This window comes from Balaenoptera musculus, chromosome 2 (assembly GCF_009873245.2).
Source record: "Balaenoptera musculus isolate JJ_BM4_2016_0621 chromosome 2, mBalMus1.pri.v3, whole genome shotgun sequence".
NCBI classification, from domain to species: Eukaryota; Metazoa; Chordata; class Mammalia; order Artiodactyla; family Balaenopteridae; genus Balaenoptera; species Balaenoptera musculus.
The window spans coordinates 147,650,853-147,677,734 of record NC_045786.1 but is presented as its reverse complement, the minus strand read 5'-3'; the positions used below and the strand labels follow the sequence as shown (position 1 = coordinate 147,677,734).

General features: G+C 39.0%; 1 protein-coding gene across 4 annotated transcripts in view; it reads right to left on the bottom strand.

Moving 5' to 3' along the window:
• LIN52 (lin-52 DREAM MuvB core complex component) overlaps positions 1-26,882 on the bottom strand; it is a 119,418-nt gene that overhangs the window by 70,152 nt on the left and 22,384 nt on the right. The window contains exon 6 of one of the 4 annotated variants that reach the window (XM_036844519.1): positions 763-807. The exons of the other annotated variants lie outside the window; for them this stretch is intronic. Coding sequence (XP_036700414.1) covers positions 788-807 — 20 coding nt within the window. The 3' untranslated portion in view covers positions 763-787. Of the gene's footprint in view, positions 1-762; positions 808-26,882 lie in introns of those variants that run through there. 4 annotated transcript variants of the gene reach the window in all.

Here is a 26,882-nt window from a genome sequence, read left to right as displayed (position 1 = left end):
CAAGAAATGAAGGTTAACAGGCTTTTTTAGAGATATGGAGGATGCAATTGACATGGTTTCGATTTTGTTCCTATTTGACCCCTTGATGATTTGAGATCCATTTTACACTTCAGAGAACCCAAACGTCATTTTCAACTTATATATTAAGATTTTATTCTCTATGGAATGAAGATAATTATAAGATGATACTAAGAGTTTCAACCCAGACATCACTACCATACAAAACTTAGGTCATATCTAGCTCATGGATCTCAATTCTATTCACTCAATAAGCATTAGACATGGCTTCTAATCAGCTTTTGCTTACAATGATAAGTTCCTTTAGTTCACGATCAGATTGGTGTCCAGTATCAAATAAGAACTACTAAACAGAGGCAGAGTTTTATTTACAAGCTCCTAAGAGGCAAATCATATTTTATCAAATGAATATCTGAATGAAGCCAAGAAACAGATCTACTATGTAACTCTACTATCGACAGTTACTACTCTAAGAGGCAATATTACCCTTGGATTAACAATCAGAAGACTTGGATTCTAGGCCATTTTGCAAATAACTAGGTGTGTGACTGGGCAAATCATTGAAGTTCTTTGAACCTCAGTTACCTCATCTGTTCAAATGGGAATAACAGCAGAACAGTAGAGAGAATTAAGTGAAAAAGTACATGTAAGAAACATAGCAGGCTCAAAAATGTTACTTGCCTTTCCCTCTTCATGAGACATGATTCAGATTCCTGGTTCTGTCACTAATGAGCTGTGTGGCTGTCCTTAGGTAAGTCACCTAATATCTTTAGGCCTCTGTTTCTGCATCTGTAACATTAGAGCGTTGGGACTTGATGATCTCTTAGATTCCTTTCCAGCTCTAACATGCTATGATTACCAATTCTGCCACTAAATTTCTGGGTGACCAAGGTCTAAGTCACTTCATTTCTTTAGACCTCAGTTTCCTCACCTTTAAATACTGGAGGGTGAACCAACAGAAAAGTAGATAAGAACTATAAGGGGAAATTCATAAAAGGAGGAGAAACAAGTGGCCAGTAAACATAACTTTATTAGCAATCAAAGAAATACATATAAAAAATACTGAAACGTAATTTTTCATCTATAAAATGCGCAAGTACTAAAAAGTTTCACAATATCTAGAGTTGGCTATAAGATGTAGGAATGCAAGTACTTTCATTTACTGTCCTTAGAAATATAATTTGGACTAGTCTTTCTGGAGGTCACTTTGGCAATATGTAAAAATTTTTAATGTGCCATTCACCTTGATCTAGAGTAAAGAATGCTTATCGCAGCATGATTTACTTTAGTGAAACACTGGAAACAACCTAAATGTCCATTAAGAGAGAATTAATGAAATACACTATAAATAATCATAAAATGGTATTCCGCACAGTCATAAAACTGATGATTTTGCTATGTTTTCATGGGTATTGAAAGATGTTCACAATGCACTAAGTCAAAAATGCAGGTTGTAGGGCTTCCCTGGTGGCGCAGTGGTTGAGAATCTGCCTGCCAATGCAGGGGACACGGGTTCGAGCCCTGGTCTGGGAAGATCCCACATGCCGCAGAGCAACTAGGCCCGTGAGCCACAACTACTGAGCCTGCGCGTCTGGAGCCTGTGCTCCGCGACAAGAGAGGCCGCGATAGTGAGAGGCCCGCGCACCACGATGAAGAGTGGCCCCCACTTGCCGCAACTAGAGAAAGCCCTCGCACAGAAACGAAGACCCAACACAGCCAAAAATAAATGGATAAATAAATAAATAATAAAAATAAGGAATTCCTTTAAAAAAAAAATGCAGGTTGTAGAAAAGGAATAGCATGATGCCATGTACGTAAAAAAAATATATATATATGTATATGCATATATGTGTATGTGCATGTATATGTGTATAATACCTCTTAGAAAGAAATGTTTGGAGGATTTGGAGGAGAGTTCACCAAAAAGTTAAAAGTGATTCCTATTTTAGGATGCTGTGATTTGGGGTGATTTTTGCTTCCTTTATATTTTCTACAATGAATATGTATTGTTTTATAGTAGGAAAAAAATAAAGCTCATATTTAACTTTTAAAATACATATCACAAAAAAGATTCTATGACTCTTTAACAATTCTTTTCAGTTCGATAAGCAATATCTCTTGTTCTTATAGTCTTTGACATAAACCGTGTATATAGTTACATCATTTGCACTACAATCTAACTGCTTTACTTAGACCTATGCTAAGCACTTCACTCACACCATTTCTAATCTTCTCTACAATGCTATACGACCATTTTTATTCTAAAGAAAACCCAACAGAGCTTTTACATTTTAGAAGCTGTTTTTCCCCACACTAGATGTTATTTTGAAAAGAGTAAGACACTCCAAACTGAGATCTTTAAGGCCAGAAAACTCTCTTTACTTCTAAAAAAAAAAAGTCATTGTGTAAATACAAACAAGTGTTTTTCTTGGTTATCCTTTAAATCTCAGTTAGAAGCACTCCTAAGCTGACACTAGGAATATACTCAAGATTACTGACACCCAGGCAAGGCACCATTGTGGTATCTAACAAAGTACACTGGACAATGGGGGGTGAGATTTGAGCTGGTTATTTGTTGCAGGATGGCCTGCATAGGCAAACAAGAAACCAGAGTACTTAAGAATAAAAAACTTAACTCCTAAATCATGTTAAAATTTTTGGTTGCCATCCTGCATTAAAAGCATACTTAGGGCTTCCCTGGTGGCACAGTGGTTGAGAATCTGCCTGCCAATGCAGGGGACATGGGTTCGAGCCCTGGTCTGGGAAGATCCCACATGCCGCAGAGCAACTGAGCCCGTGAGCCACAACTACTGAGCCTGCGCTTCTGGAGCCTGTGCTCCGCAACAAGAGAGGCCGCGATAGTGAGAGGCCCGCGCACTGCGATGAAGAGTGGCCCCCGCTTGTCGCAACTAGAGAAAGCCCTTGCGCAGAAACGAGGACCCGACGCAACCAAAAATAAATTAATTAATTAATTAATTTTTAAAAAAGTATTAAAAGCATATTTAATTACTCTTTATTTCCTGACATATGTTCATATAACTTAAAGTGGAGAGATACAGAAAAGGAAAATCTGTGATCCAACATAGAGGCACTCTCTCACCTTCCCATCAACTCACAAACCTGCACTTTCATCTACTCTCTCTTTCCTCTTGTTACAATCCAGTAGCTCTCTTCAATCTAAGGCCAGTACACCTGTGCTCTAAACCCTAACCCTTCAAGCCCTCTCAGGAACCTTACTTACACTTTATCCCTTTTCACCACTGTCTTCCATCTTTGCCGCCAGAATTTAAACAAACATAAGTCTACTGTCCTAAAGCAAACAAGAAACTTCGACTCCACTTCTCCCTCTCGCTATCACCCTTTCTCCCTCTCGCTATCACCCTTTCTCCCTCTCAATAGCCAAACTCCTATTTCCATGTCCTACCTTTCACTCATTCCTCACTCATCCATGCATTCAGCTGTCTATACAATGGAGAATTCACATCCAAAGCCAAACCCCATGTCAAAAATCAAACTCATTAAAGACCTAAATGTTAAGACATGACACCATAAAACTCTTAGAAAAGAACATAGGTGAAACATTCTTTGACATAAATTGTAGCAATATTTTCTTAGATTACTCTCCCAGGGCAAAAGAAATAAAAGCAAAAATAAACAAATGGGACCTAATCAAACTTAAAAACTTTTGCACAGTAAAGGAAACTATCAACAAAATGAAAAGACAACCTATGAAAGGGGAGAAAATATTTGCAAAAGATGCAACTGACAAGGGCTTAATTTCCAAAATATACAAACAGCTCATACAACTCATTAGCAAGAACAAACAACCCAATCAAAAACGGGCAGATCTAAATAGACATTTTTCCAAAGAAGACATACAGATGCTCAACATCGCTACTTAATAGACAAATGCAAATCAAAACTACAATGAAGGACGGAGTCAATTGGCATTCTAGGAGGACGCGGAATTCTCGTCTCCTCACAATTAGGGCACCTACAGGCACTGGTGGGGGACCACAGACACCTAAGGGGACGGGAGGAACCCCCAGCAATCGGGTATGATGTGGCGTGTGGGAGGAGTGAAGGGGGAGAAGAAGTAGAGGTAGGGCGGGGCTGGCGCCCCTGAGGGGCATCTGGGGGAGGGGAAGGGATCCCAGGCCCAAAGGGGGAAACTGGGGAACCACTGGGAGGGCAGAGGATCAAAAGGGAGCATGGCGAGCTTTCCCCTGCCCACTTGGACCCCCAGAAACCTGTTGAGATCCCGGGCCTGATTCTCTGCCCACCTAGGCCCCCTCCAGCCACGCGGGTCCTGAGGGAGTGGGAGGGAGGGAAGGGAGAGCAAAAGTAAAGGCCAGACCTCTGGGACCGGCACCCCTGAGGGGTGGCTGGGGGAGGAAAGGAGTTCCTACACCCAGCAGGACCCACCCACAGTTAGGGGTCCAGCAGCAACGGGGGATACCCTGGGAGAGATGGTGGGGGAGGGGCATGAAGGAACGGAAGGGAACCGGGCCAGTGCTTTCCTTGTCTGCTTTGGCACTGGGAAGCCTGTTGGGCTCCAGGACCTAATCCTCTGCCCTCAGAGCCTCCCTCCTGCCATGCAGAGCCCAAGCCCCACACCTACACCCCAACCCAGGGCCCCACCTCTACACTCAGAGACCCCCTCTAACGAGCTGGGCCTAAACCCCACGCACACACCTTCACTCAGGGCCCTACCTCCAAACTCCGGAACTCCACTCTCCAGAGGCCCTCCTTTCCACATGCTGCCTCTCCCCTTCTGCCAGGTCCTAAGCAGAGGCCCTGCCCCGCACTTGAACATCACCCTGCCTAGGCCCTGCCCCATGCTCAAACATCACACCCTCCCACCCGCCTAGGTCCCACCCCACCCTAAACCCGACCCCTGCCTAAGTTCCACCCCCCAACTAAACTCCACCCCCATAGCCAAGGCTTTTTTTTTCTTTTCTTTTTTCCTCTTTTAGATTGGGGTTCTGTTTTATCTTGTTGATTCACTGTTGTTGATTTTTTTATTTTTCTTAATAAATCTTTTATTTTCCTAATTTTATTTTATTCTTTATACTTTGTTAGTGATCTCTCCTTTTGGCTTGTTTCCCCCCCTCCCCTTTTTTGTTTCTTTTTTCTGTTGTGGTTTTAATTTACCTTGTTGCAGTTGTTTCAATTATAGTTTTATTTTTCCTAATATATTTTTTATCTTTCTAATTTTACTTTGCTTTTTATTCTTTGATATTGTACTGCTCCTTTTTGTCTTTCTTTCTTTCTTTTTTTTTTTTTTTTTTACCATGCCACGAAGCTCGCGGGATGTTGGTTCCCAGGTCGGAGGTTGGGCATGAGCTCCAGTGGTGGGAGCTCCAAGTCCAAACCGCTGGACTAACAGAGAACCTCAGAACCCGGGAAATATAAATCGGAGTGAGGCCTCCCAGAGGTCCTCATCTCTGCATCAAGACTCAGCTCTATCCAACTGCCTGCAAACTCCAGTGCTGGATGTCTCAGGCCAAACAACCAGTAAGACAGGAATACAGCACCACACATCAAAAAAAAAAAGAAATGACAACCAAATATGTTACAGACGAAGGAGCAAGGTAAAAACCTACAAGACCAAATAAATGAAGATGAAATAGGCAACCTACCTGAAAAAGAATTCAGAGTAATGATAGTAAAGATGATCCAAAATCTCGGAAACAGAATGGAGAAAATACAAGAAACATTTAACAAGGATCTAGAAGAATTAAAGAGCAAACAAACAGTGATGAACAACACAATTACTGAAATTTAAAACACTCTAGAAGGAATCAATAAGAGAATAACCGAGGCAGAAGAACCGGTAAGTGAGCTGGAAGATAAAATGGTGGAAATAACTGCCAGGGAGCAGCATAAAGAAAAAAGAATGAAAAGAATTGAGGATAGTCTCAGAGACCTCTGGGACAACATTAAACACACCAACATTCGAATTACAGAGGTCCCAGAAGAAGAAGAGAAAAAGAAAGGGTCTGAGAAAATATCTGAAGAGATTATAGTCAAAAACTTCCCTAACATGGGAAAGGAAATAGTCAATCAAGTCCAGGAAGCACACAGAGTACCATACAGGATAAATCCAAGGAGAAACATGCCAAGAGACATATTAATCAACATATCAAAAATTAAATACAAAGAAAAAATATTAAAAGCAGCAAGGGAAAAGCAACAAATAACATACAAGGAAATCCCCGAAAGGTTAACAGCTGATTTTTCAGCAGAAACTCTGCAAGCCAGAAGGGAGTGGCAGGACATATTGAAAGTGATGAAAGGGAAAAACCTACAACCAAGATTACTCTACCCAGCAAGGATCTCATTCAGATTTGATGGAGAAATTAAAACCTTTACAGATAAGCAAAAGTTAAGAGAATTCAGCACCACCAAACCAGCTTTACAACAAATGCTAAAGGAACTTCTCTAGGCAGGAAACACAGAGAAGGAAAAGACCTACAAAAACAAACCCAAAACAACTAAGAAAATGGTAATAGGAACATAAATATCGATAATTACCTTAAATGTAAATGGATTAAATGCTCCAACCAAAAGACATACACTGGCTGAATGAATACAAAAACAAGACCCGTACATATGCTGTCTACAAGAGACCCACTTCAGACCTAGGGACACGTACAGACTGAAAGTGAGGGGATGGAAAAAGATATTCCATGCAAATGGAAATCAAAAGAAAGCTGGAGTAGCAATTCTCATATCAGACAAAATAGACTTTAAAATCAAGACAATACAAGAGACAAGAAGGACACTGCACAATGATCAAGGGATCAATCCAAGAAGAAGATATAACAATTGTAAATATTTAGGTACCCAACACAGGAGCACCTCAATACATAAGGCAAACGCTAACAGCCATAAAAGCGGAAATCGACAGTAACACAATAATAGTAGGGGACTTTTAACACCCCACTTTCACCAATGGACAGATCATCCAAAATGAAAATAAATAAGGAAACACAAGCTTTAAATGATACATTAAACAAGATGGACTTAATTGATATTTATAGGACATTCCACCCAAAAACAACAGAATACACATTTTTCTCAAGTGCTCATGGAACATTCTCCAGGATAGATCATATCTTGGGTCACAAATCAAGCCTTGGTAAATTTAAGAAAATTGAAATCGTATCAAGTATCTTTTCCGACCACAATGCTATGAGACTAGATATCAATTACAGGAAAAGATCTGTAAAAAATACAAACACATGGAGGCTACACAATACACTACTTAATAACGAAGTGATCACTGAAGAAATCAAAAGGGAAATCAAAAAATACCTAGAAACAAATGACAATGGAGACACGACGACCCAAAACCTATGGGATGCAGCAAAAGCAGTTCTAAGAGGGAAGTTTATAGCAATACAAGCCTACATCAAGAAACAGGAAACAGGGCTTCCCTGGTGGCGCAGTGGTTGAGAATCTGCCTGCCAATGCAGGGGACACGGGTTCGAGCCCTGGTCTGGGAGGATCCCACATGCCGCGGAGCAACTAGGCCCGTGCGCCACAAGTACTGAGCCTGTGCGTCTGGAGCCTGTGCTCCACAACGAGAGAGGCCGCAACAGTGAGAGGCCCGCGCACCGCGATGAAGAGTGGCCCCCACTTGCCGCAACTAGAGAAAGCCCTCACACAGAAACGAAGACCCAACACAGCCAAAAATAAATATAAAACAATTTAAAAATAAATAAATAAATAAATAAATAAATAAATAAATAAATAAATAAATAAAAATGCAATAAAATTAAAAAAAAAAAAAAGAAACAGGAAACATCTCGAATAAACAACCTAACCTTGCACCTAAAGCAATTAGAGAAAGAAGAACAAAAAAACCCCAAAGCTAGCAGAAGGAAAGAAATCATAAAGATCAGATCAGAAATAAATGAAAAAGAAATGAAGGAAACAATAGCAAAAATCAATGAAACTAAAAGCTTGTTCTTTGAGAAGATAAACAAAATTGATAAACCACTAGCCAGACTCATCAAGAGAAAAAGGGAGAAGACTCAAATCAATAGAATTAGAAATGAAAAAGGAGAAGTAACCACTGACACTGCAGAAATACAAACGATCATGAGAGATTACTACAAGCAACTCTATGCCAATAAAATGGACAACCGGGAAGAAATGGACAGATTCTTAGAAATGCACAACCTGCCGAGACTGAACCAGGAAGAAATAGAAAATATGAACAGACCAATCACAAGCACTGAAATTGAAACTATGATTAAAAATCTTCCAACAAACAAAAGCCCAGGACCAGATGGCTTCACAGGCGAATTCTATCAAACATTTAGAGAAGAGCTAACACCTATCCTTCTCAAACTCTTCCAAAATATTGCAGAGGGAGGAACACTCCCCAACTCATTCTATGAGGCCACCATCACCCTGATACCAAAACCAAACAAAGATGTCACAAAGAAAGAAAACTACAGGCCAATATCACTGATGAACATAGATGCAAAAATCCTCAACAAAATACTAGCAAACAGAATCCAACAGCACATTAAAAGGATCATACACCATGATCAAGTGGGATTTATTCCAGGAATGCAAGGATTCTTCAATATACGCAAATCAATCAACGTGATACATCATATTAACACACTGAAGGAGAAAAACCATATGATCATCTCAATAGATGCAGAGAAAGCTTTCAACAAAATTCAACACCCGTTCATGATAAAAGCCCTGCAGAAAGTAGGCATAGAGGGAACTTTCCTCAACATAATAAAGGCCATATATGACAAACCCACAGCCAACATTGTCCTCAATGGTGAAAAACTGAAACCATTTCCACTAAGATCAGGAACAAGACAAGGTTGCCCACTCTCACCACTATTATTCAACATAGTTTTGGAAGTGTTAGCCACAGCAATCAGAGAAGAAAAAGAAATAAAAGGAATCCAAATCAGAAAAGAAGAAGTAAATCTGTCACTGTTTGCAGATGACATGATACTACACATAGAGAATCCTAAAGATGCTACCAGAAAACTACTAGAGCTAATCAATGAATTTGGTAAAGTAGCAGGATACAAAATTAATGCACAGAAATCTCTTGCATTCCTATATACTAATGATGAAAAATCTGAAAGTGAAATTAAGAAAACACTCCCGCTTACCATTGCAACAAAAAGAATAAAATATCTAGGAATAAACCTACCTAAGGAGACAAAAGACCTGTATGCAGAAAATTATAAGACACTGATGAAAGAAATTAAACATGATACAAATAGATGGAGAGATATACCATGTTTTTGGATTGGAAGAATCAACATTGTGAAAATGACTCTACTACCCAAAGCAATCTACAGATTCAATGCAATCCCTATCAAACTACCACTGGCATTTTTCACAGAACTAGAACAAAAAATTTCACAATTTGTATGGAAACACAAAAGACCCCGAATAGCCAAAGCAATCTTGAGAAAGAAAAATGGAGCTGGGGAACTCAGGCTCCCTGACTTCAGACTATATTACAAAGCTACAGTAATCAAGACAGTTTGGTACTGGCACAAAAACAGAAATATAGATCAATGGAACAGGATAGAAAGCCCAGAGATAAACCCACGCACATATGGTCACCTTATCTTTGATAAAGGAGGCAAGCATATACAGTGGAGAAAAGACAGCCTCTTCAATAAGTGGTGCTGGGAAAATTGGACAGGTACATGTAAAAGTATGAAACTAGAACACTCCTTGACACCATGCACAAAAATAAACTCAAAATGGATTAAAGACCTAAATGTTAAGCCAGACACTATCAAACTCTTAGAGGAAAACATAGGCAGAACACTCTATGACATAAATCGCAGTAAGATCCTTTTTGACCCAGCTCCTAGAGAAATGGAAATAAAAACACAAATAAACAAATGGGACCTAATGAAACTTAAAAGCTTTTGCACAGCAAAGGAAACCATAAACAAGACCAAAAGACAACCCCCAGAATGGGAGAAAATATTTGCAAATGAAGCAACTGACAAAGGATTAATCTCCAAGATTTACAAGCAGCTCATGCAGCTCAATAACAAAAAAACAAACAACCCAATCCAAAAATGGGCAGAAGTCCTAAATAGACATTTCTCCAAAGAAGATATACAGATGGCCAACAGACACATGAAAGAATGCTCAACATCACTAATCATTAGAGAAATGCAAATCAAAACTACAGTGAGGTATCATCTCACACCGGTCAGAATGGCCATCATCAAAAAATCTAGAAACAATAAATGCTGGAGAGGGTGTGGAGAAAAGGGAACACTCTTGCACTGTTGGTGGGAATGTAAATTGATACAGCCACTATGGAGAACAGTATGGAGGTTCCTTAAGAAACTACAAATAGAACTACCATACGACCCAGCAATCCCACTACTGGGCATATACCCTGAGAAAACCATAGTTCAAAAAGAGTCATGTACCAAAATGTTCATTGCAGCTCTATTTGCAATAGCCAGGACATGGAAGCAACCTAAGTGTCCATCATCGGATGAATGGATAAAGAAGATGTGGCACATATATACAATGGAATATTACTCAGCCATAAAAAGAAATGAAATGGAGGTATCTGTAATGAGGTGGATGGAGTTAGAGTCTGTCATACAGAGCGAAGTAAGTCAGAAAGAGAAAAACAAATACAGTATGCTAACACATATATATGGAATCTAAGGGAAAAAAAAAAAGGTCATGAAGAACCTAGTGGCAAGACGGAAATAAAGACACAGACCTACTAGAGAATGGACTTGAGGATATGGAGAGGGGGAGGGGTGAGATGTGACAGGGTGAGAGACTGTCATGGACATATATACACTACCAAATGTAAAATAGATAGCTAGTGGGAAGCAGCCGCATAGCACAGGGAGATCAGCTCGGTGCTTTGTGACCACCTAGAGGGGTGGGATAGGGAGGGTGGGAGGGAGGGAGATGCAAGAGGGAGAGATATGGGAACATATGTTTATGTATAACTGATTCACTTTGTTATAAAGCAGAAACTAACACACCACTGTAAAGCAATTATACTTCAATAAAGATGTTTAAAAAAAAAAAAGAAACTACTATACATAAAATAGATAAGCAACAAGGATGTACTGTATAGCACACAAAATTAGACCCAGTAGCCTATAATAACTTATAATGAAATAAAATCTGCAAAAAAACTCAAAAAACAAAACCTGAATCACTATGCTGTATACCTGAAACTAACACAATATTGTAAATCAACTATACTTCAATTAAAAAAAAAACAAAACTTGTCTTCCCTTACAAATCTGTTCCTCCACTACTGTTCTTTCTAAAAAAGCTTTAGCGACAGACTGCAGACTCTTTTTGTCTCTTTCTCAGAAAAGCCTTTCTTCTCTGGTCACCGCCTACAGATCAGAAGAGGTCTCACAGATATCTGCTGTTACGGAATCTTACACTTCTTCACAGCACTCATCACAACCCTCACTACAGATTATTTTTGTAACTGTTTGATGTGTGTCTTCCACGTGATTGCCTTGCTTACCAATGCATCCCTCAACTTTTAGCACAGTGATTGGCTCATTTTAGTTAATTTAAATGTTTGTTGAATTGAATAAATCCTTGAGGGGAGAGGGAAAAAAATTAAATCAATCAATCGATTGATTGATGGATCGATCCTTAGTGAGGTATAATTCATATATGATGAACTGTACATATTTGAAGTGTCCAGCCTGGTAAGTTTTGACAAATGTTTTCACCACTACTGAGGCAAACCCTTCTGACTCATGAGAATTTTCCAGTCTGACTGGTGGGAATAAACCCTGTGGTGCCAGCCACTGTTCCCTGTAATCCTTTCAGATGGTTCTCTCTTGAGCCTCAAGTGGTTTCCTCACAAGATTGCACCGATCAGTACTCAGCTGATTACTTTAGGAGGACCCTCTGCAGATCTCCAGGGTTCTCTCTGTGCACCCTCTCCCCTCCGGTACTCTGTCCTGACCTCTAGCTGCCTTGGTCTCTCCAGATGCCTAGCTCTGTTTCTTCAACTCAGGGAGCCTGCTGGTCTCTGCCTGGGTTCCCCCTCCCTGCACTGCAGCCTGGAAACTCTGTCAAAGCAGTAAGCTGAGACAATCACAGCGCTCATCTCATTTACTTCCTAATTCTCAGGGATCACTATCTTTTGTTGCCTGATGTCCAGTGTCCTAAAAACCACTGTTCATATATTTTGTAATTAACAACAACTGTTTCAGGTGGGAAGGTGAATCTAGTCCCTGATATTCCATCTGAGCCAAAAGCAAAAGTCCTTCCATTGTTGTCTGCATGCCTCTGACTTACATGCCCAGGGGAGAAATCTTGGAGTCATCCTTTTTTAAAAAAAAAAAATATATTTTTTGTTTGTTTGTTTGCCTGCATTGGGTCTTTGTTGCTGTGCGCGGGCTTCCCATTGTGGTGGCTTCTCTTGCTGTGGAGCGTGGGCTCTAGGTGCACGCGCTTCAGTAGTTGCAGCACGCGGGCTCAGCAGTTGTTGTGCACAGGCTTAGTTGCTCCATGGCATGTGGGATCTTCCCGGACCAGGGATCGAACCCATGTCCCCTTCATTGGCAGGCAGATTCTTAACCACTGTGCCACCAGGGAAGCCCCTGGAGTCATCCTTGACACCTCCCTCCCCCTTCTCTCATCTTCCACAGCCAATCAATCAAGACTTATTCTTTGTCGTAAATCACTCTCAAATTCAAGGACTTCTCTCCCTGTCCACTATCAGTACCCTAGTTCTAGGCACCACAGTCTTGGCTATTGCAATGACCTCCTACTTAGTCTGTAGTTCTTCTCATGCCTCCCTCCAAACCATTCTCTACATGGCCAAAACCTGAATATTTCTTGCCCACGCCCTTAACTGACTTGCTAGTGCTCTTAGAACAATGTCCAACATCCTTAACACAACTGAGAAGTCTTACATGATCCAGCAGTCTATTTCAGCAGTCACTGTCTGAGTTCCAGTCACATTTGCCTTCTTTCAGTTCTTCAAAGGCACCATGCTCCTTCCCACTACCAGATTTTGATACTTCCTCTGGAAACCTCATCTCCCTTCCCTTCACTCAGTTAATTTCTACTCATTCTTCATACCTAAATATCTTTTTTCTCAGGAGAACTATTCCTGCCCCACATTGTACTTAGAACAACTTAGTGGCAAATAATTCTTTGTGTAGTGCCTTATCTACTAGAATGTTAGCTCTATGACAGCAGGAACTATCTCTGTCTTATGTACTGCCAAGTCCTTGGTGCCTAGCACAGTACCGTGAAGATACACAACAAATATTTGCTGTATGAAAGTCAGATAATAGAAAATATATATATTGGTCTCTGCCCCTGGTTCCTGGCACAAAGCTCCTAAAACGCTTACAATTTCCTAAGAGTGTTAGAAGCATCTTTTTTTTTTTTTTTTTTTTTTTTTTAATATTTATTTATTTATTTATTTTTGGCTGCATTGGGTCTTCGTTGCTGCGCACGGACTTTCTCTAGTTGTGGCGAGCGGGGGCTACTCTTTGTTGTGGTGTGCAGGCTTCTCATTGCGGTGGCTTCTCTTGCTGCGGAGCACGGGCTCTAGGCACGCAGGCTTCAGAAGTCGTGGCGCGCGGACTCTAGAGCCCAGGCTCAGTAGTTGTGGCGCACGGGCTTAGTTGCTCCGCGGCATGTGGGATCTTCCTGGACCAGGGCTCAAACCTGTGTCCCCTGCATTGGCAGGCAGATTCTTAACCACTGTGCCACCAGGGAAGTCCCTAGAAGCATCTTTTATTTTAATATTTGGTCTTTGACTCGATTCCTGACACAAAGTTCCTAAACCCCTCAGAATCTCCTGGGTGACAGCAGTATCTTTTGTTCTAATGAGGTGACTCTTAGTGTACTCCAGGATGGGGGCTGGTCAGCAGACAGACCAAGCCATGATTAGAAGCTTGGGATTCTCAACCCCGACCTCCATTCTCCAGAGAGGAGAGAGACTGGAAATGGAGTTAATAATGTCTCATGACTACATGATTGAAGCCTCCATAAGAAAGCTTCCAGGTTGGTGAACATGTAGAGTTGCTGGGAGAGTGACACGTCTGGAGAGGGCACGAAAGCTCCATGCCCCACCCCATATACCTGGATGTTCATCTGTATCCTTTACCATACCCTTTTATAATAAACTGGTAAACAGTAAGTAAGCTGTTTTCCTGAGTTCTGGGAGCTGCTCTAGCAAATTAATTAAACCTGAGGAGGGGATTGTGGGAACATCCGATTTACAACCAAAGCACAGGCGACAACCTGGACTTATAGTTGGCATCTGAAGGGGGGGGGGGTGGGCAGAGGGGAGTCCTGAGGGACCCAGCCCTCAATCTGTGGAATCTGATACGATCTCCAGGTAGATAGTGTCAGAATTGAGTTAAACTGTAGAACACCTAGCTGATGTCACAGAATTGCTTAGTGTGGGGAACAAAAAACTCCCACACATCCAGTGTCGTGTTGTGAGTGTGCTAGAGATGTGAGAGTAAAGGAGACACATGGGAGGAGTAAGAGGGGGTCTTTCCTATACAAGAATTAAATACTATGTCTTAAAATATAGAATTTTAATGCTGTAAGGATCTGAGAGGTCTTTAGTCCAACAACTTCATTTTTCAACTGAGGAAACTGATGCCCAACATCACACAGCTAAATTCCTGATAAAGGTGCACTAGGCAATAGTAAAATCTAAAATTTATCAATAGGTTACTAGGTGTCACATACCATACTATGCATTTTTGTTTACTGAGGTGAATTCAAATTTTTAAAAGTGATTTTAAAGTGTACAATTCAATGGCATTTAGTATATTCACAATATTGTGCAACCACCACCTATATCAAGTTACAAAACATCTTCATCACTCCCCCACCCCCACAAAATAATCCTATACCCATTAAGTAGTCACTCCCCATTTCCCACTCTCTCTTGTCCCTGGCAACCACCAATCTGCTTTCTGTCTCTACAAATTTACATACCCAGGATGTTTCATACAAATGGAATAATATGTGATCTTCTGTGTCTGGCTTCTGTTATTTAGTATAATGTTTCTGAGATTCACCCACGTTGTAGCGTGTATCAGTACTACATTTTTATGGCTAAATAATATTCTGTTGTATGTATATACCATATTTTGTTTATCCATTCATCTGTTAATAGACATTTGAGTTTGTTTCCATCTTTTGGCTATCATGAATGGTACTGAATGAACATTTGTGTACAAGTATCTGTTTGAGTACTTGTCTTCAGTTCTTTTGGGTATATACCTAGTATTGGAATTGCTGGGTCATATGGTAATTCTGTGTTTAACCTTTCAAGGAACTGCCAAACTTTCACAGTGGCCACACCATTTTACATTCCCACCAGCTATATATGAGAGTTCCAATTTCACCATATCCTTGCAAACACTTGTTATTTTCTATTATTATTATTACTATTATCATTACTATTACCATCTTAGTCGGTGTGAAGTGGTATCCCGTTGTGGTTTTGATTTACATTTCCCTAATGACTAACGAAAGATGTTTAGCATCTTTTTATGTGCTTATCAGCCATTTGTATTTCTTCTTTGGAGAAATGTCCACTCAAGTCCTTTGCCCATTTTAAAATTGGGTTGTCTGTCTTTTTGTTTTTGAGTTACAAGAGTTCTTTATATATTCTAGGTACTAGACCCTTATCAGATATATGATTTGCAAAAGTATTCTTTCAATACTGTATTATATATTTGAAAGTTGCTAAGAGAGCAGACCTTTAAACTTCTCACCACTAGAAAAAATTTGTAACAATGTGTGATGACAGACTTACTGTGGTGATCATTATATTGTAACATGAAACTGTTATATGTCAATTATATCTCATTTTTTTTAAAGTTTTCTCCAATTCAATGGTTGTCTTTTCACTTTCTTGATAATGTTCTTTGATGAACAAAGTTTTAAACTTTAATGAAATCCAATTTATCTATTTTTTCTTCTGTTGCTTGTGTTTTTGGTGTCATATGTAAGAATTCATGGCTACATCCAAGGTCATGAAGATTCATACTAGGCATTTAATAATCATTGTCCAATTTAATCCTCTCAAGAACCCAGTATTATCATTACCTTCATTTTACAGACAAGGAAAATGAGGCTCAGAGAGAGGTAACTTGTCAAGTTAGTATGTAGAAGAATAGGTCTGTTTCCAACGACCAGGATCTTATAATTTCCAAGTCAGTTTTTCTCTGCACACTCACAACATGGCAGCTTGTTTCCCCAAAAAGGGCATGATGGGGGACAAAACACAAGTCATGGTCTTTTTGTAACTAAATCTCAGAAGTAGCATTCCATTACTTTTGCTGTCACTGATCCAGCCCACACTCAAGAGGAAAAGATCACACAAAGGCATAAATAGAGGCTGCCTACCACACCAGGGCTGTTTTTTTTTTTTAAAGGTCAAGTCTTTTATTTATTTTTGGCTGCGTTGGGTCTTCATTGCTGTGCGCAGGCTTTCTCTAGTTAACGGCGAACGGGGGCTACTCTTCGTTGCAGTGCGCAGGCTTCTCACTTTGGTGGCTTCTCTTGTTGTGGAGCATGGGCTCTAGGCGCACGGGCTTCAGTAGTTGTGGCATGTGGGCTCAGTAATTGTGGCTCACGGGCTCTAGAGCGCAGGCTCAGTAGTTGTGGTGCACGGGTTTAGCTGCTCTGCGGCATGTGGGATCTTCCCGGACCAGGGCTCGAACCCGTGTCCCCTGCACTGGCAGGCGGATTCTTAACCACTGTGCCACCAGGGAAGCCCCCAGGGTTCTGTTTTAATGTTACACATCTTCCCTGGCTGATCTCCTTCCCACCTGTGGCTTTAACTAGAACCTACAAACTGATGATGTCCAAAACTCTACTTCCTGTGCTCTAGATTCATACATTCAACTATCTCCTGGGTATATCCACCTAGATAGCCTACACTTACACTTACAACTGAATTCCCCAATCTTTCTTCTCAAAGGTGCTCTTCTTCCTATATTTACTGAAGCCAGAAACCTGAGTCACTCTTGATTCCTCATTCTTACTGCCCAGAACTCCCTGACCCCAATATATCCAATCAGTCACTAAGCCTTTCCATTCTACCACTCAGACTTCTAGAACCCATCCGCATTCTCCATTTCCACTGGGAAGTTAAAAGAAATCTAACTTGTCTCCCTGATACCACTTTTCTGTGTTACCAATCCATCTTCTACCATGTTGGCAAAGTAAGCCTTTTAAGAAAGTAAATATGATTACATGCCTACTATGCTTAAAACTTCTCATATGCTGCCCATAATGATAACAGCAGTTAATATTTTTAGGCACCTATTAAGTGCCAACATTTTGCTAAGGTTTTATAAATAATGTTGCGTTAAATCATCAAAACAACACTCTAAGGTAACAGATCTCACAGTGAATGGTCAGGAAACCTCTGGGGACCCTGGGGATCACTAAGCCCCTTTCGGAGGGTCCCTGAGTTCAAAACTATACATATGATACTAAGATGCCTTTTTCACACATTCTCTCACAAGTGAACAGTGAAGTTTTCTAGAGACTACCTAACAAAAGATAATCATAACATATTGAAAGAAGCAGCAGATATGAAAATCCAACTTCTTATCAATCCAAACATTACAGACATTTGAAAAATGTAAAAACTGCCACTCTTCTTAATATTTTTTGTTTGGAAAATAGTTATTCTTCATAAAAACATTTATGCTAACATGTAATGGGTTTATTACTATTTTTAAATTAATTAGGGACTTCCACAGTGGCGCAGTGGTTAAGAATCCGCCTGCCAATGCAGGGGACATGGGGCTAATCCCTGGTCTGGGAAGATCCCATATGCTGCGGAGCAACTAGGCCCGTGAGCCACAACTACTGAGCCTGCACTCTAGAGCCCACGAGCCACAACTACCATGCCCATGCGCCACAACTATTGAAGCTCACACACCCTAGAGGCCACACACTGCAACTACTGAGCCCACGTGCGCCAAAACTACTGAAGCCCATGCACTCTAGGGCCCCCGTGCTGCAACTACTGAGCCCACGTGCTACAACTACTGAAGCCTGCACGCCTAGAGCCCATGCTCCGCAACAAGAGAAGCCACCACAATGAGAAGCCTGCACACCACAACAACGAGTAGCACCTGCTTGCCACAATTACAGAAAGCCCACACGCAGCAATAAAGACCCAATGCAGCCAAAAATAAATAAAAAATAAAAAAGTAAATTAATAAATATTTAAAATTTTTCTGTTTTAATTTCTGAAACAGTAAATATACATATAACCCACATAAACAAGAACTCTTTGGGGTGACCATTAGTTTTTAAGAGTGTAAAGAGGGCTTCCCTGGTGGCGCAGTGGTTGAGAATCTGCCTGTCAATGCAGGGGACACGGGTTCGAGCCCTGGTCTGGGAAGATCCCACATGCCGTGGAGCAACTGGGCCCGTGAGCCACAACTACTGAGCCTGCACGTCTGGAGCCTGTGCTCTGCAACAAGAGAGGCCGCGATAGTGAGAGGCCCGCGCACTGCGATGAAGAGTGGCCCTCGCTCGCCGCAACTACAGAAAGCCCTCGCACGGAAACGAAGACCCAACACAGCCAAAAATAAATAAATTAATTAATTAATTAATTTAAAAAAAAAAAACAGTGTAAAGAAGTCCTGACACCAAAAAGTTTGATAATTACTGTTCTAAGGTTTTCATCTCCATTTCACAAATGAAGAAACTAGGGCTTAGAAAATTAAGTTACTTGCCTAAGTGGTAGATTGAGATTCATAATAAGGCTGTATGACTCCAGAATCCAAGCTCTTAATCACTATTTTGTCCTTTCCTATTAGCTATTTATCACCTGGTTCCTACTTACTTATCTTCAGGTAATTGTTCTTCCCCTTAGGTTATGTTCAGGTCATCGCTTCTCTCCACTAGCCTTAGTTTCCTCAAACAGAGGTATTTCTTAAGCTGTAGTGTGAAAATGCAATTCCTATAAGTTAGTATACTATAATAAGATAGTACACTCTTCCAAACCTTTCTTTAAACTGGACAGACTTAAGCTTTGCAACCTACCAATTATAGATAAGATATAATTCCTTGGTTCTGGCCTCTTAAGAGGTTCTCTTCTCTGGCGGTCCAGTGGTTAGAACTCAGTGCTTTCACTGCCCAGGCCTGGGTTTAATCCCTGGTTGGGGAACTAAGATCCCGCAAGCTGGCAAGCTGGGCGATGAGCCAAAAAAAAGAGTCTCTTCTTAAAAACAATCTCCCAAAATGTCTAACGATTATACTAATCTTCCAGTGGGCATGTTTTGGATCCATGAAATAGGGACTTAAAGTCATTGCTCACATGTTTTACATTAGTTACAATATACTCATTTATATAAAGGGTCTATGAACTTTAAAAGAAAAACTATGCTGAACAGTAAGCCACTAAAGACTGTGTACAGTGCTAAAGCTGATTCCCTAAACCTTCACAACAAAGATGCCCAAACAAGCTCTTTTTCCCCAGGCTCTTTTTCCTTTTCTTTCTAGTTGACTGGGGAATTGGACACAGGTTCATTTTCACAAGATGTATCTCCAATCCCCATGAAGTTGTTGCCTTTTTTTTTTTTTTAATGTTTAAAACTATTCCTCAAAAGAAACCTATCTAGCAGGCTCAACTGTTTCTAAAATTAATCCACTGCACAGGGTGGATTTCCCACTCCAGGTCAAACTGTTAGGTCTATAAGCACAGCATTTATCTAAGTCATTAATAATCCAACTGAAATCAATGGCTCCAGTGTAATTCCCTGTGGTTTCCCCATCCCACCCAAACAACTTTTCTCTGTTCTAACAATTCTCCATTACTTAGATCTGCTGTTTCCATTTTATATTACCAATTCACTCTATAATTCTTATACCACTAGTCATAATGGTTTCCAAATACATACAAAAAGGTCTGCCTTCTGTTTTTACAATCAAGTGAAGCAAGTTTTAATTACTAATGTGAAACTAAAATCTTCCTCATTCTTTCTTTTCCTATGCTAAAATAATTATATGCATCAACTGTGTTGTTAGTTCATTATGCAAGTTCTTTTCTCATGTAGTACCCAAGTCAGTCAACAGAGAAGACAGTTAAGATGCTTTGGTTTTTCAAGGAAAGTGGCTTTCCAAGGATTTGCAAATGACAAATGGTAACACATACAAAAATGCATCACTCAACAAGGTTGTCAGGAAACTTACACATCAAATCAGGAAACCAGTGAGTTGAGGAAAACATACCTTCACTTTCTCTATTTGAATTTTTCCATTCAATAGCAATAATGATATTCTGATATTCCCAAGGGGGAGAAGAAGTGAGAGAAGAAAAGAACTAGCCAGCCCAAGTTACACTAGCAATTTACTATTTATTTCTAAAATACTACAGCTTTGACATTATCACAACCTAAATTAAAATGACAGGGGTGGCATTAACAAAAAAGGAAAATACTGCCAAACTAAAATTCAAAATTTCTGTTTAAATTAGAGAAATCTGAATATGGATTGCATATCGGATAATCATATTGTATTATGTTAAATTTCTTCAGTGTGTTAACTGTTTTGTAGATGTGTAGGAGAATGTCCTTGTCCTTAAGAAATAATGCTAAAGTATTTATGAAGTGTCATGGTGTCTGCAGCTAGTTCTCAAATAGCTCAAGAATAAAACAATAAAATTTAAAATTAAATATATATAGATAAAGCCAATATGACAAATGTTAACAACTGATAAACAGGTAGAGGGTATACAAGTATTTATTGTACTATTCTTGAAACTTTTTAAAGAGATTTAAAACTTGACAAAACATAAATTTAAGAGAAAAAACAATCTTTGGTTCATTAAAATACACCCTTAAGAAAGTGAAAAGGTAAGCCACAGACCGGGGTAAGATATTTGCAATTTACGTAACTGACAAAGGATGCATATCAGAGATATATAAAGAACACTTGCAAATCAATTTTTAAATTGACAATCCAGTTTTTAAAGAAGGGCAAGAGATACCAATAAGCACTTCACAAAAGAGGTTATCCAAATGTTCAGTAAACATATGAAAAAGCAATCTCATCAGTCACTAGGGAAATGAAAATTAAAACTACCACTGAGATACCATTCTATCTACTTTAATAGCTAGATGTTAATAGACTGAGAATGTATCTGTTGGTTACAACATAGAACAAATGAAATTGCCTGTGGGCTTGTAAATTGGTATAACCACTTTGGAAAACTGTTTGGAACTATCTACTAAAGCTAGATAGTTATACACACACACACATCCACAACCTAGCAATCCTGCTCCTAGTTATATACACAACAAAAATGCGTGTACCAAAAAAAGACATATACCAAGAATGCTCATTTACTTGTAATAGGCAAAAGCTGGAAACAGTCCAAATGTCCATTGTTAGTAGAATGAAAAAATTAATCACATTGTATTCTTACAATGATACACCACACAGCAATGAAAATAAGCATATGACTGTTAAAGACAATGACATGGATGAATGTCATAATCAAAATGTTGAGCAAAAGCCAGAAACAAAAGAATATACAGTTTGTGATGCCATTTATTTAAAGCTCAAAATCAAGCAAAACTCTTTTATGATATTATAAGTCACAATAGTGCTTGCCTTTGGGCAAAGGGCAGGTAGTAACTGAGAGGGGTATGAAGGAGGTATTATATATATTGGAAAGGTTCTATTTCTTGATCTGTTCTGGGTGTGGTTATATGGGAGTGTTTTTATGAAAATTCATTGAGCTGTACCTTATAATTTGTGTACTTTTCTCTATGTATATTATAATTCCATTTTGAAAACTTTATTAAAGAACAAAAAAATGATGGAACAGTGGAATATTTTTATATCCTGAATCTGAAGTCTTATTTTAGTTCTTTTGTCTTTGTGTTCTGTATCTAAAACTTCAACCTGTCAAATTCAACTATTCTCTCAAAGGATTCTTCACTATTACCCAACCAATTTTAAATGTATTCTCCTATACTAGAGTCAATCAAATGTAACATATCATTCAATTCAATCAAATGATAAACATATCATTTAAAACATATTTAAAAATATCATTCTGTTTTTACATTATATTTCTCAACTCTGTTTTTCAGTTACACCAAACATTGGCAGCTTTTGCCAAGCTTTTAATTTAGACTTAATGGTTAGAGATACTTCCCTTCTAGATACAAAAAGTCATTATTTTTCTAGATTTCCTACAGCAAAGTGCTCTGTCATCACCTATAAATTCTCATGCAATATCACCACCCTCCCAGATCATATTTCCGACACAAAACAGTGTTACGGACTAAGAAACAAAAGAAAAGAAACTGATATTACATTTAAAACAAAAAAACACTCATTTTGTTGAAATCTCTAGATGTCAAAAACTAAATGAATAGATAAACAAACCAAAAAAAATCAGAAAATGTCAGTTTACTTCCCCAGGAGCAGAAACAGTCATTCTTACACCCAAAGCCTGGAAAGAAACTCAACTCGTATGCATACCTACTGCAATTATTCCGTTCTCCTCTCCTCTTCGTCATAACAAAGCTATATATTCCAAGCCAAAAGGAAAAAAAATTATTAGGTCCATTTTACTTCTTGACCAAACAGCTGCAATTCCATTTAAGAGTAACATACATTCTAAGTGGTTCTTTGCACCTACTGAGTAGTTAATACTAGAGTTCAGTTCTCCAGCTACAGGGAAGAATGGCTGAAAACATAAAGGTGGTCAAAATCTTGGCCAATGTTTGCTTTATGAAAAGATGCCTCTTTCGCCAACTAAATCATCTCTTGCCCCTGACTTAACAGCTTACCATTCCTTTTGTTCCCAAACTTCTGGAAAGACATGCTAAGGATGGGAAATGAAGTATCATTAATTTTCACTTTGCTACTCATCACTTGCTTAAAATGATGAACTGTTGTTAATGGATCTAGTCATTTTTATTTAGAAACAGTCCATAAAAGAGTTTAAAATTTTAACTGTGCAGGATATTAGAAGATAGATCTTTCAAGTAAGTATAATTTTGTTTCTAGAATGGGACATAATTTTTCTTTATTTTTTTAGATAGTTTTCCCCTATTCAGAATAGAATGTAACCATTGTTGATGATTTAGAAATTTCAGAAAATTTTTTTTAAAACATCACTCAAGATAGCCATTAAAACATACTGGTATTTTTCCTTCCAGTCATTTGTCTACGCCCATGCTCTCAAAACAAAACAAAACAAAAAAGAAAAAAGAAAAGGAAGGAAAAAAAACTGCTGACTTGTGTTCTGCAGTTTTTCACTTGCATTTTCATTTGCAATTATCCTTACATATAATGAGCATTCTTCTGTCCTTAAATGCTCTTTATTGCTTTAACAAGATTTTTAATGGCTATACTGTCTTCTACTGTATAAATAAACTATAATTCACTTGGTTATTCAATGTTGAACTTTAAGTTCTTTCACTATGTACATCCTCTTACCTATTATACATTTTGTAGAACTATGCAGAATGCTACTTTGAAACCAACCCCGAACAAATTAATTTAAGCCCTGCCTGCTTACCTCCATCCTTCCCCTCCCCACCCCAAAATCAGAAGAGAATAAAACACCCCAAGCATTTTACGGTAAAATCCTCTTTGTGTGTAAAACCATTTCAGAGGCAATGTTGGGTTTATGAAATAACTTGACTAATGGATAAAAGATATGAATGCTTATAAGCCTTAAAGGTAATTTGAAGCTTTGTGTATCCTAATTTGTTAACCAAGGGAAAAATGAGAAATAATGGCATGTTTTTTTTCCCCATTATCGTAATACATTTTTAAAAACAAAATACTTAAGACTACATTGACAATTTCTAATTATAAGGAATACCCTTAATCCCTTCAAAGTGGGATTTCTAGATTTTATACTGTATTACTACCTAAATAGGATGCCATGCTAATGACTATGGTGAGATGGTATGGTAATGCATAAAACAAAGAAAACAACTGGTACTTGAGAAATGCAGATTATAACACTGCCCATACGGTGCTTTTGAATCAAGTTTGCTGGCTTTATTTTTCAGGTTAAAATAATTTTAATTATATTTTCTTCAATTTCCAGTCCTTGTTAACAGAGATGATCAAGAAACATGAAAAAAGTTCATTTTTACAAGTGAAGAACTGAACATAAAAACAAGATATTAATATTCTGCCTATCAAGTTGGCAATGACTTTAAAAAATTATAATACTTGGTGTTAGCAAGGAGGTAAGGGTGGGAAGTGCCTTTCTGGAAGACAATTTGGCAGTATACTTCCTTCTCAATTAGAGATCCCACAAATCTCCAACTACATGTAAAATTCAGTCTTCACTCATAGGAAGACTTAACCCTGGTGCTGATATAATCCAAATGTTGCTGTTAATTAATAGATGCATCAACATCAAATATTTTGGGCCAATTACAGTTATTCAAATGTAAACTACTGAAATTTTTTCCAGTTAACAAAGATTTGGATGTCTACCATATACAAAGGCCATAACAATTTCCTGAATAGCTATAGGTAGCTAACTGAATGAAAAAGAACTACTGTGGAAGAAAACTATGCGAACGTAATTTATTCAACTGAGAGGCTTAATGATCTGCCAAAGCTTATAGGAACCCCAAAAATCCATTTCTGAAGTTATGAATATCCTATTTCACACATTCATTTCCCTGAGAAAACAAATAAATATCTAAAACATTACGTTACCTAGGTGATGTGACTTAACTAGACAAAAGCATTGTTTTCATCCTATTAATAACACCAACCTATACAAATGCCTTTTACTTATTTCTAAAACAATTCAGATGCCTGCCTACTAAGGGACATGTAAAAGAATTAGGTGATTTTTTTAGTTTAACCAAATCTCTCTCCTCTTTCTGACTTCCCTGTCATTAAGCAGGCTCAAAACATCATGGTAAACTCTAATTACAGTTTACCCCCTAAGATTCATCCAGACAGTTTACCTACCTAGTCTTGAAAATGATATACCTGAAACATCTACTGTTGGTATGCTTCTTTCCATTATCACTGCCACCATTCATTCAAGCCCTCAATTCTTCTTGCTGGACTCACAGTCCTTGCTAGCTTCCAGCCTCCTGTCTCTACCATTACATTCTGTCCTATGCATGATGCCTCTTAAAGGTGTGTGACTTCCCTACTCAGAAATCTTCAGTGGTAGAATTTTTAATGACACAGAAAAATACTTAAGGGGCTTCCCTGGTGGCGCAGTGGTTGAGAATCTGCCTGCCAATGCAGGGGACACGGGTTCAAGCCCTGGTCTGGGAAGATCCCACATGCCACGGAGCAACTAGGCCCGTGAGCCACAACTACTGAGCCTGCGCGTCTGGAGCCTGTGCCCCACAAGAAGAGAGGCCACGACAGTGAAAGGTCCGCGCACCGTGATGAAGAGTGGCCCCCGCTTGCCGCAACTAGAGAAAGCCCTCGCACAGAAAACGAAGACCCAACACAGCCAAAAATTAATTAATTAATTAATTAATTTTTTTTAAAAAAATGCAAGTTAGAGCTCTTTAAAAAAAAAAAAGAAAAATACTTAAGATAGAATGAATGGGAAAAAAAGCATAGGCAAAAACTATATACATACACTATAGCCTCGGTTATGTTAAAAAGCATGTCTGTGTATACATATGGGAACAAGAAAAAATGTAAACACACACATCCCTACATAAAGAGAAAAGGGAGGGCCAGGAAACACATCAAATGTTAACAGTGGTTATCTCTTACTTGTAAGGCTATGGTCATTTCTACTTTCTTCTTTATCTTTATAATAAACAGATCTGTGGTAAAGTGTCTTTTAGTAAATAAAGTATCTCTACAAACCATCTATAATGAAAATATAGTTAATGTTATAGTCATTAAAATACTTTTTAAAGAATATTTCACATGCTCCCCATTACCTATGTCTAATTCCTCACCCCCAAGAGTTCAAGGCCCTCCTCAGTCCAGCCCCCATCTCCCTACTCTTATTCCTTATGACCCCTAATATAAACTGGGCTCCTTAAAGACCAGATTAAATCACTCATATTGTTCCTTGAGCGTAGCTGTTCTTTGAAACTCTGCTTGCTCCAAATGTTCACTCCACCTGGAATATGGTCCCTTCCCATTTCCATCCAACAAAAACCTGTGTTGTTTAAGGTCTATTTTCAATGATCCAGAAATAGCAAATACTACCACACCCCTTTCCCTGGTCCACAGCAGACAACACTAATTGACTTATCCGAATCAAGATTCCTCAAAATCCTCAATTCAGCAACCCTAGGAAATCCTTACTAATCAATCTATGTTGACACACAAAATGAAACTTATCTGCCATTCCTGTAGCAATCTAATGTAATTGCCTCTTCTCCCCTATCCCAAAAGTTCTTAGTACTCTATGGAGCTTATCTCCTCTACCTTCCATTAAGAATCATTTACTTAATTGTCTTATCTCCCTTTCCTACTAGACTTTAATCTGCACAGGGCAGTAATTATGTCTTATTCATCTTCATATCCCCTACAGAGCCTTGTAGGAAGTAAGCACTCAAACAGTTGCTGAATTGAACACTTCTTTCTTTTGCTATTATCTCATCACTCAAAATGGCTAAGTATTTGAAAGCTTTATTTTTTTAAATAAATTTATTTATTTATTTTTGGCTGCACTGGGTCTTCATTGCTGCACACGGGCTTTCTCTAGTTGCGGCGAGCGGAGGCTACTCTTCGCTGCGGTGCACAGGCTTCCCATTGCGGTGGCTTCTCTTGTTGCGGAGCACAGGCTCTAGGCGCGCGGGGTTCAGTAGTTGTGGCTTGCGGGCTCCAGAGCGCAGGCTCAG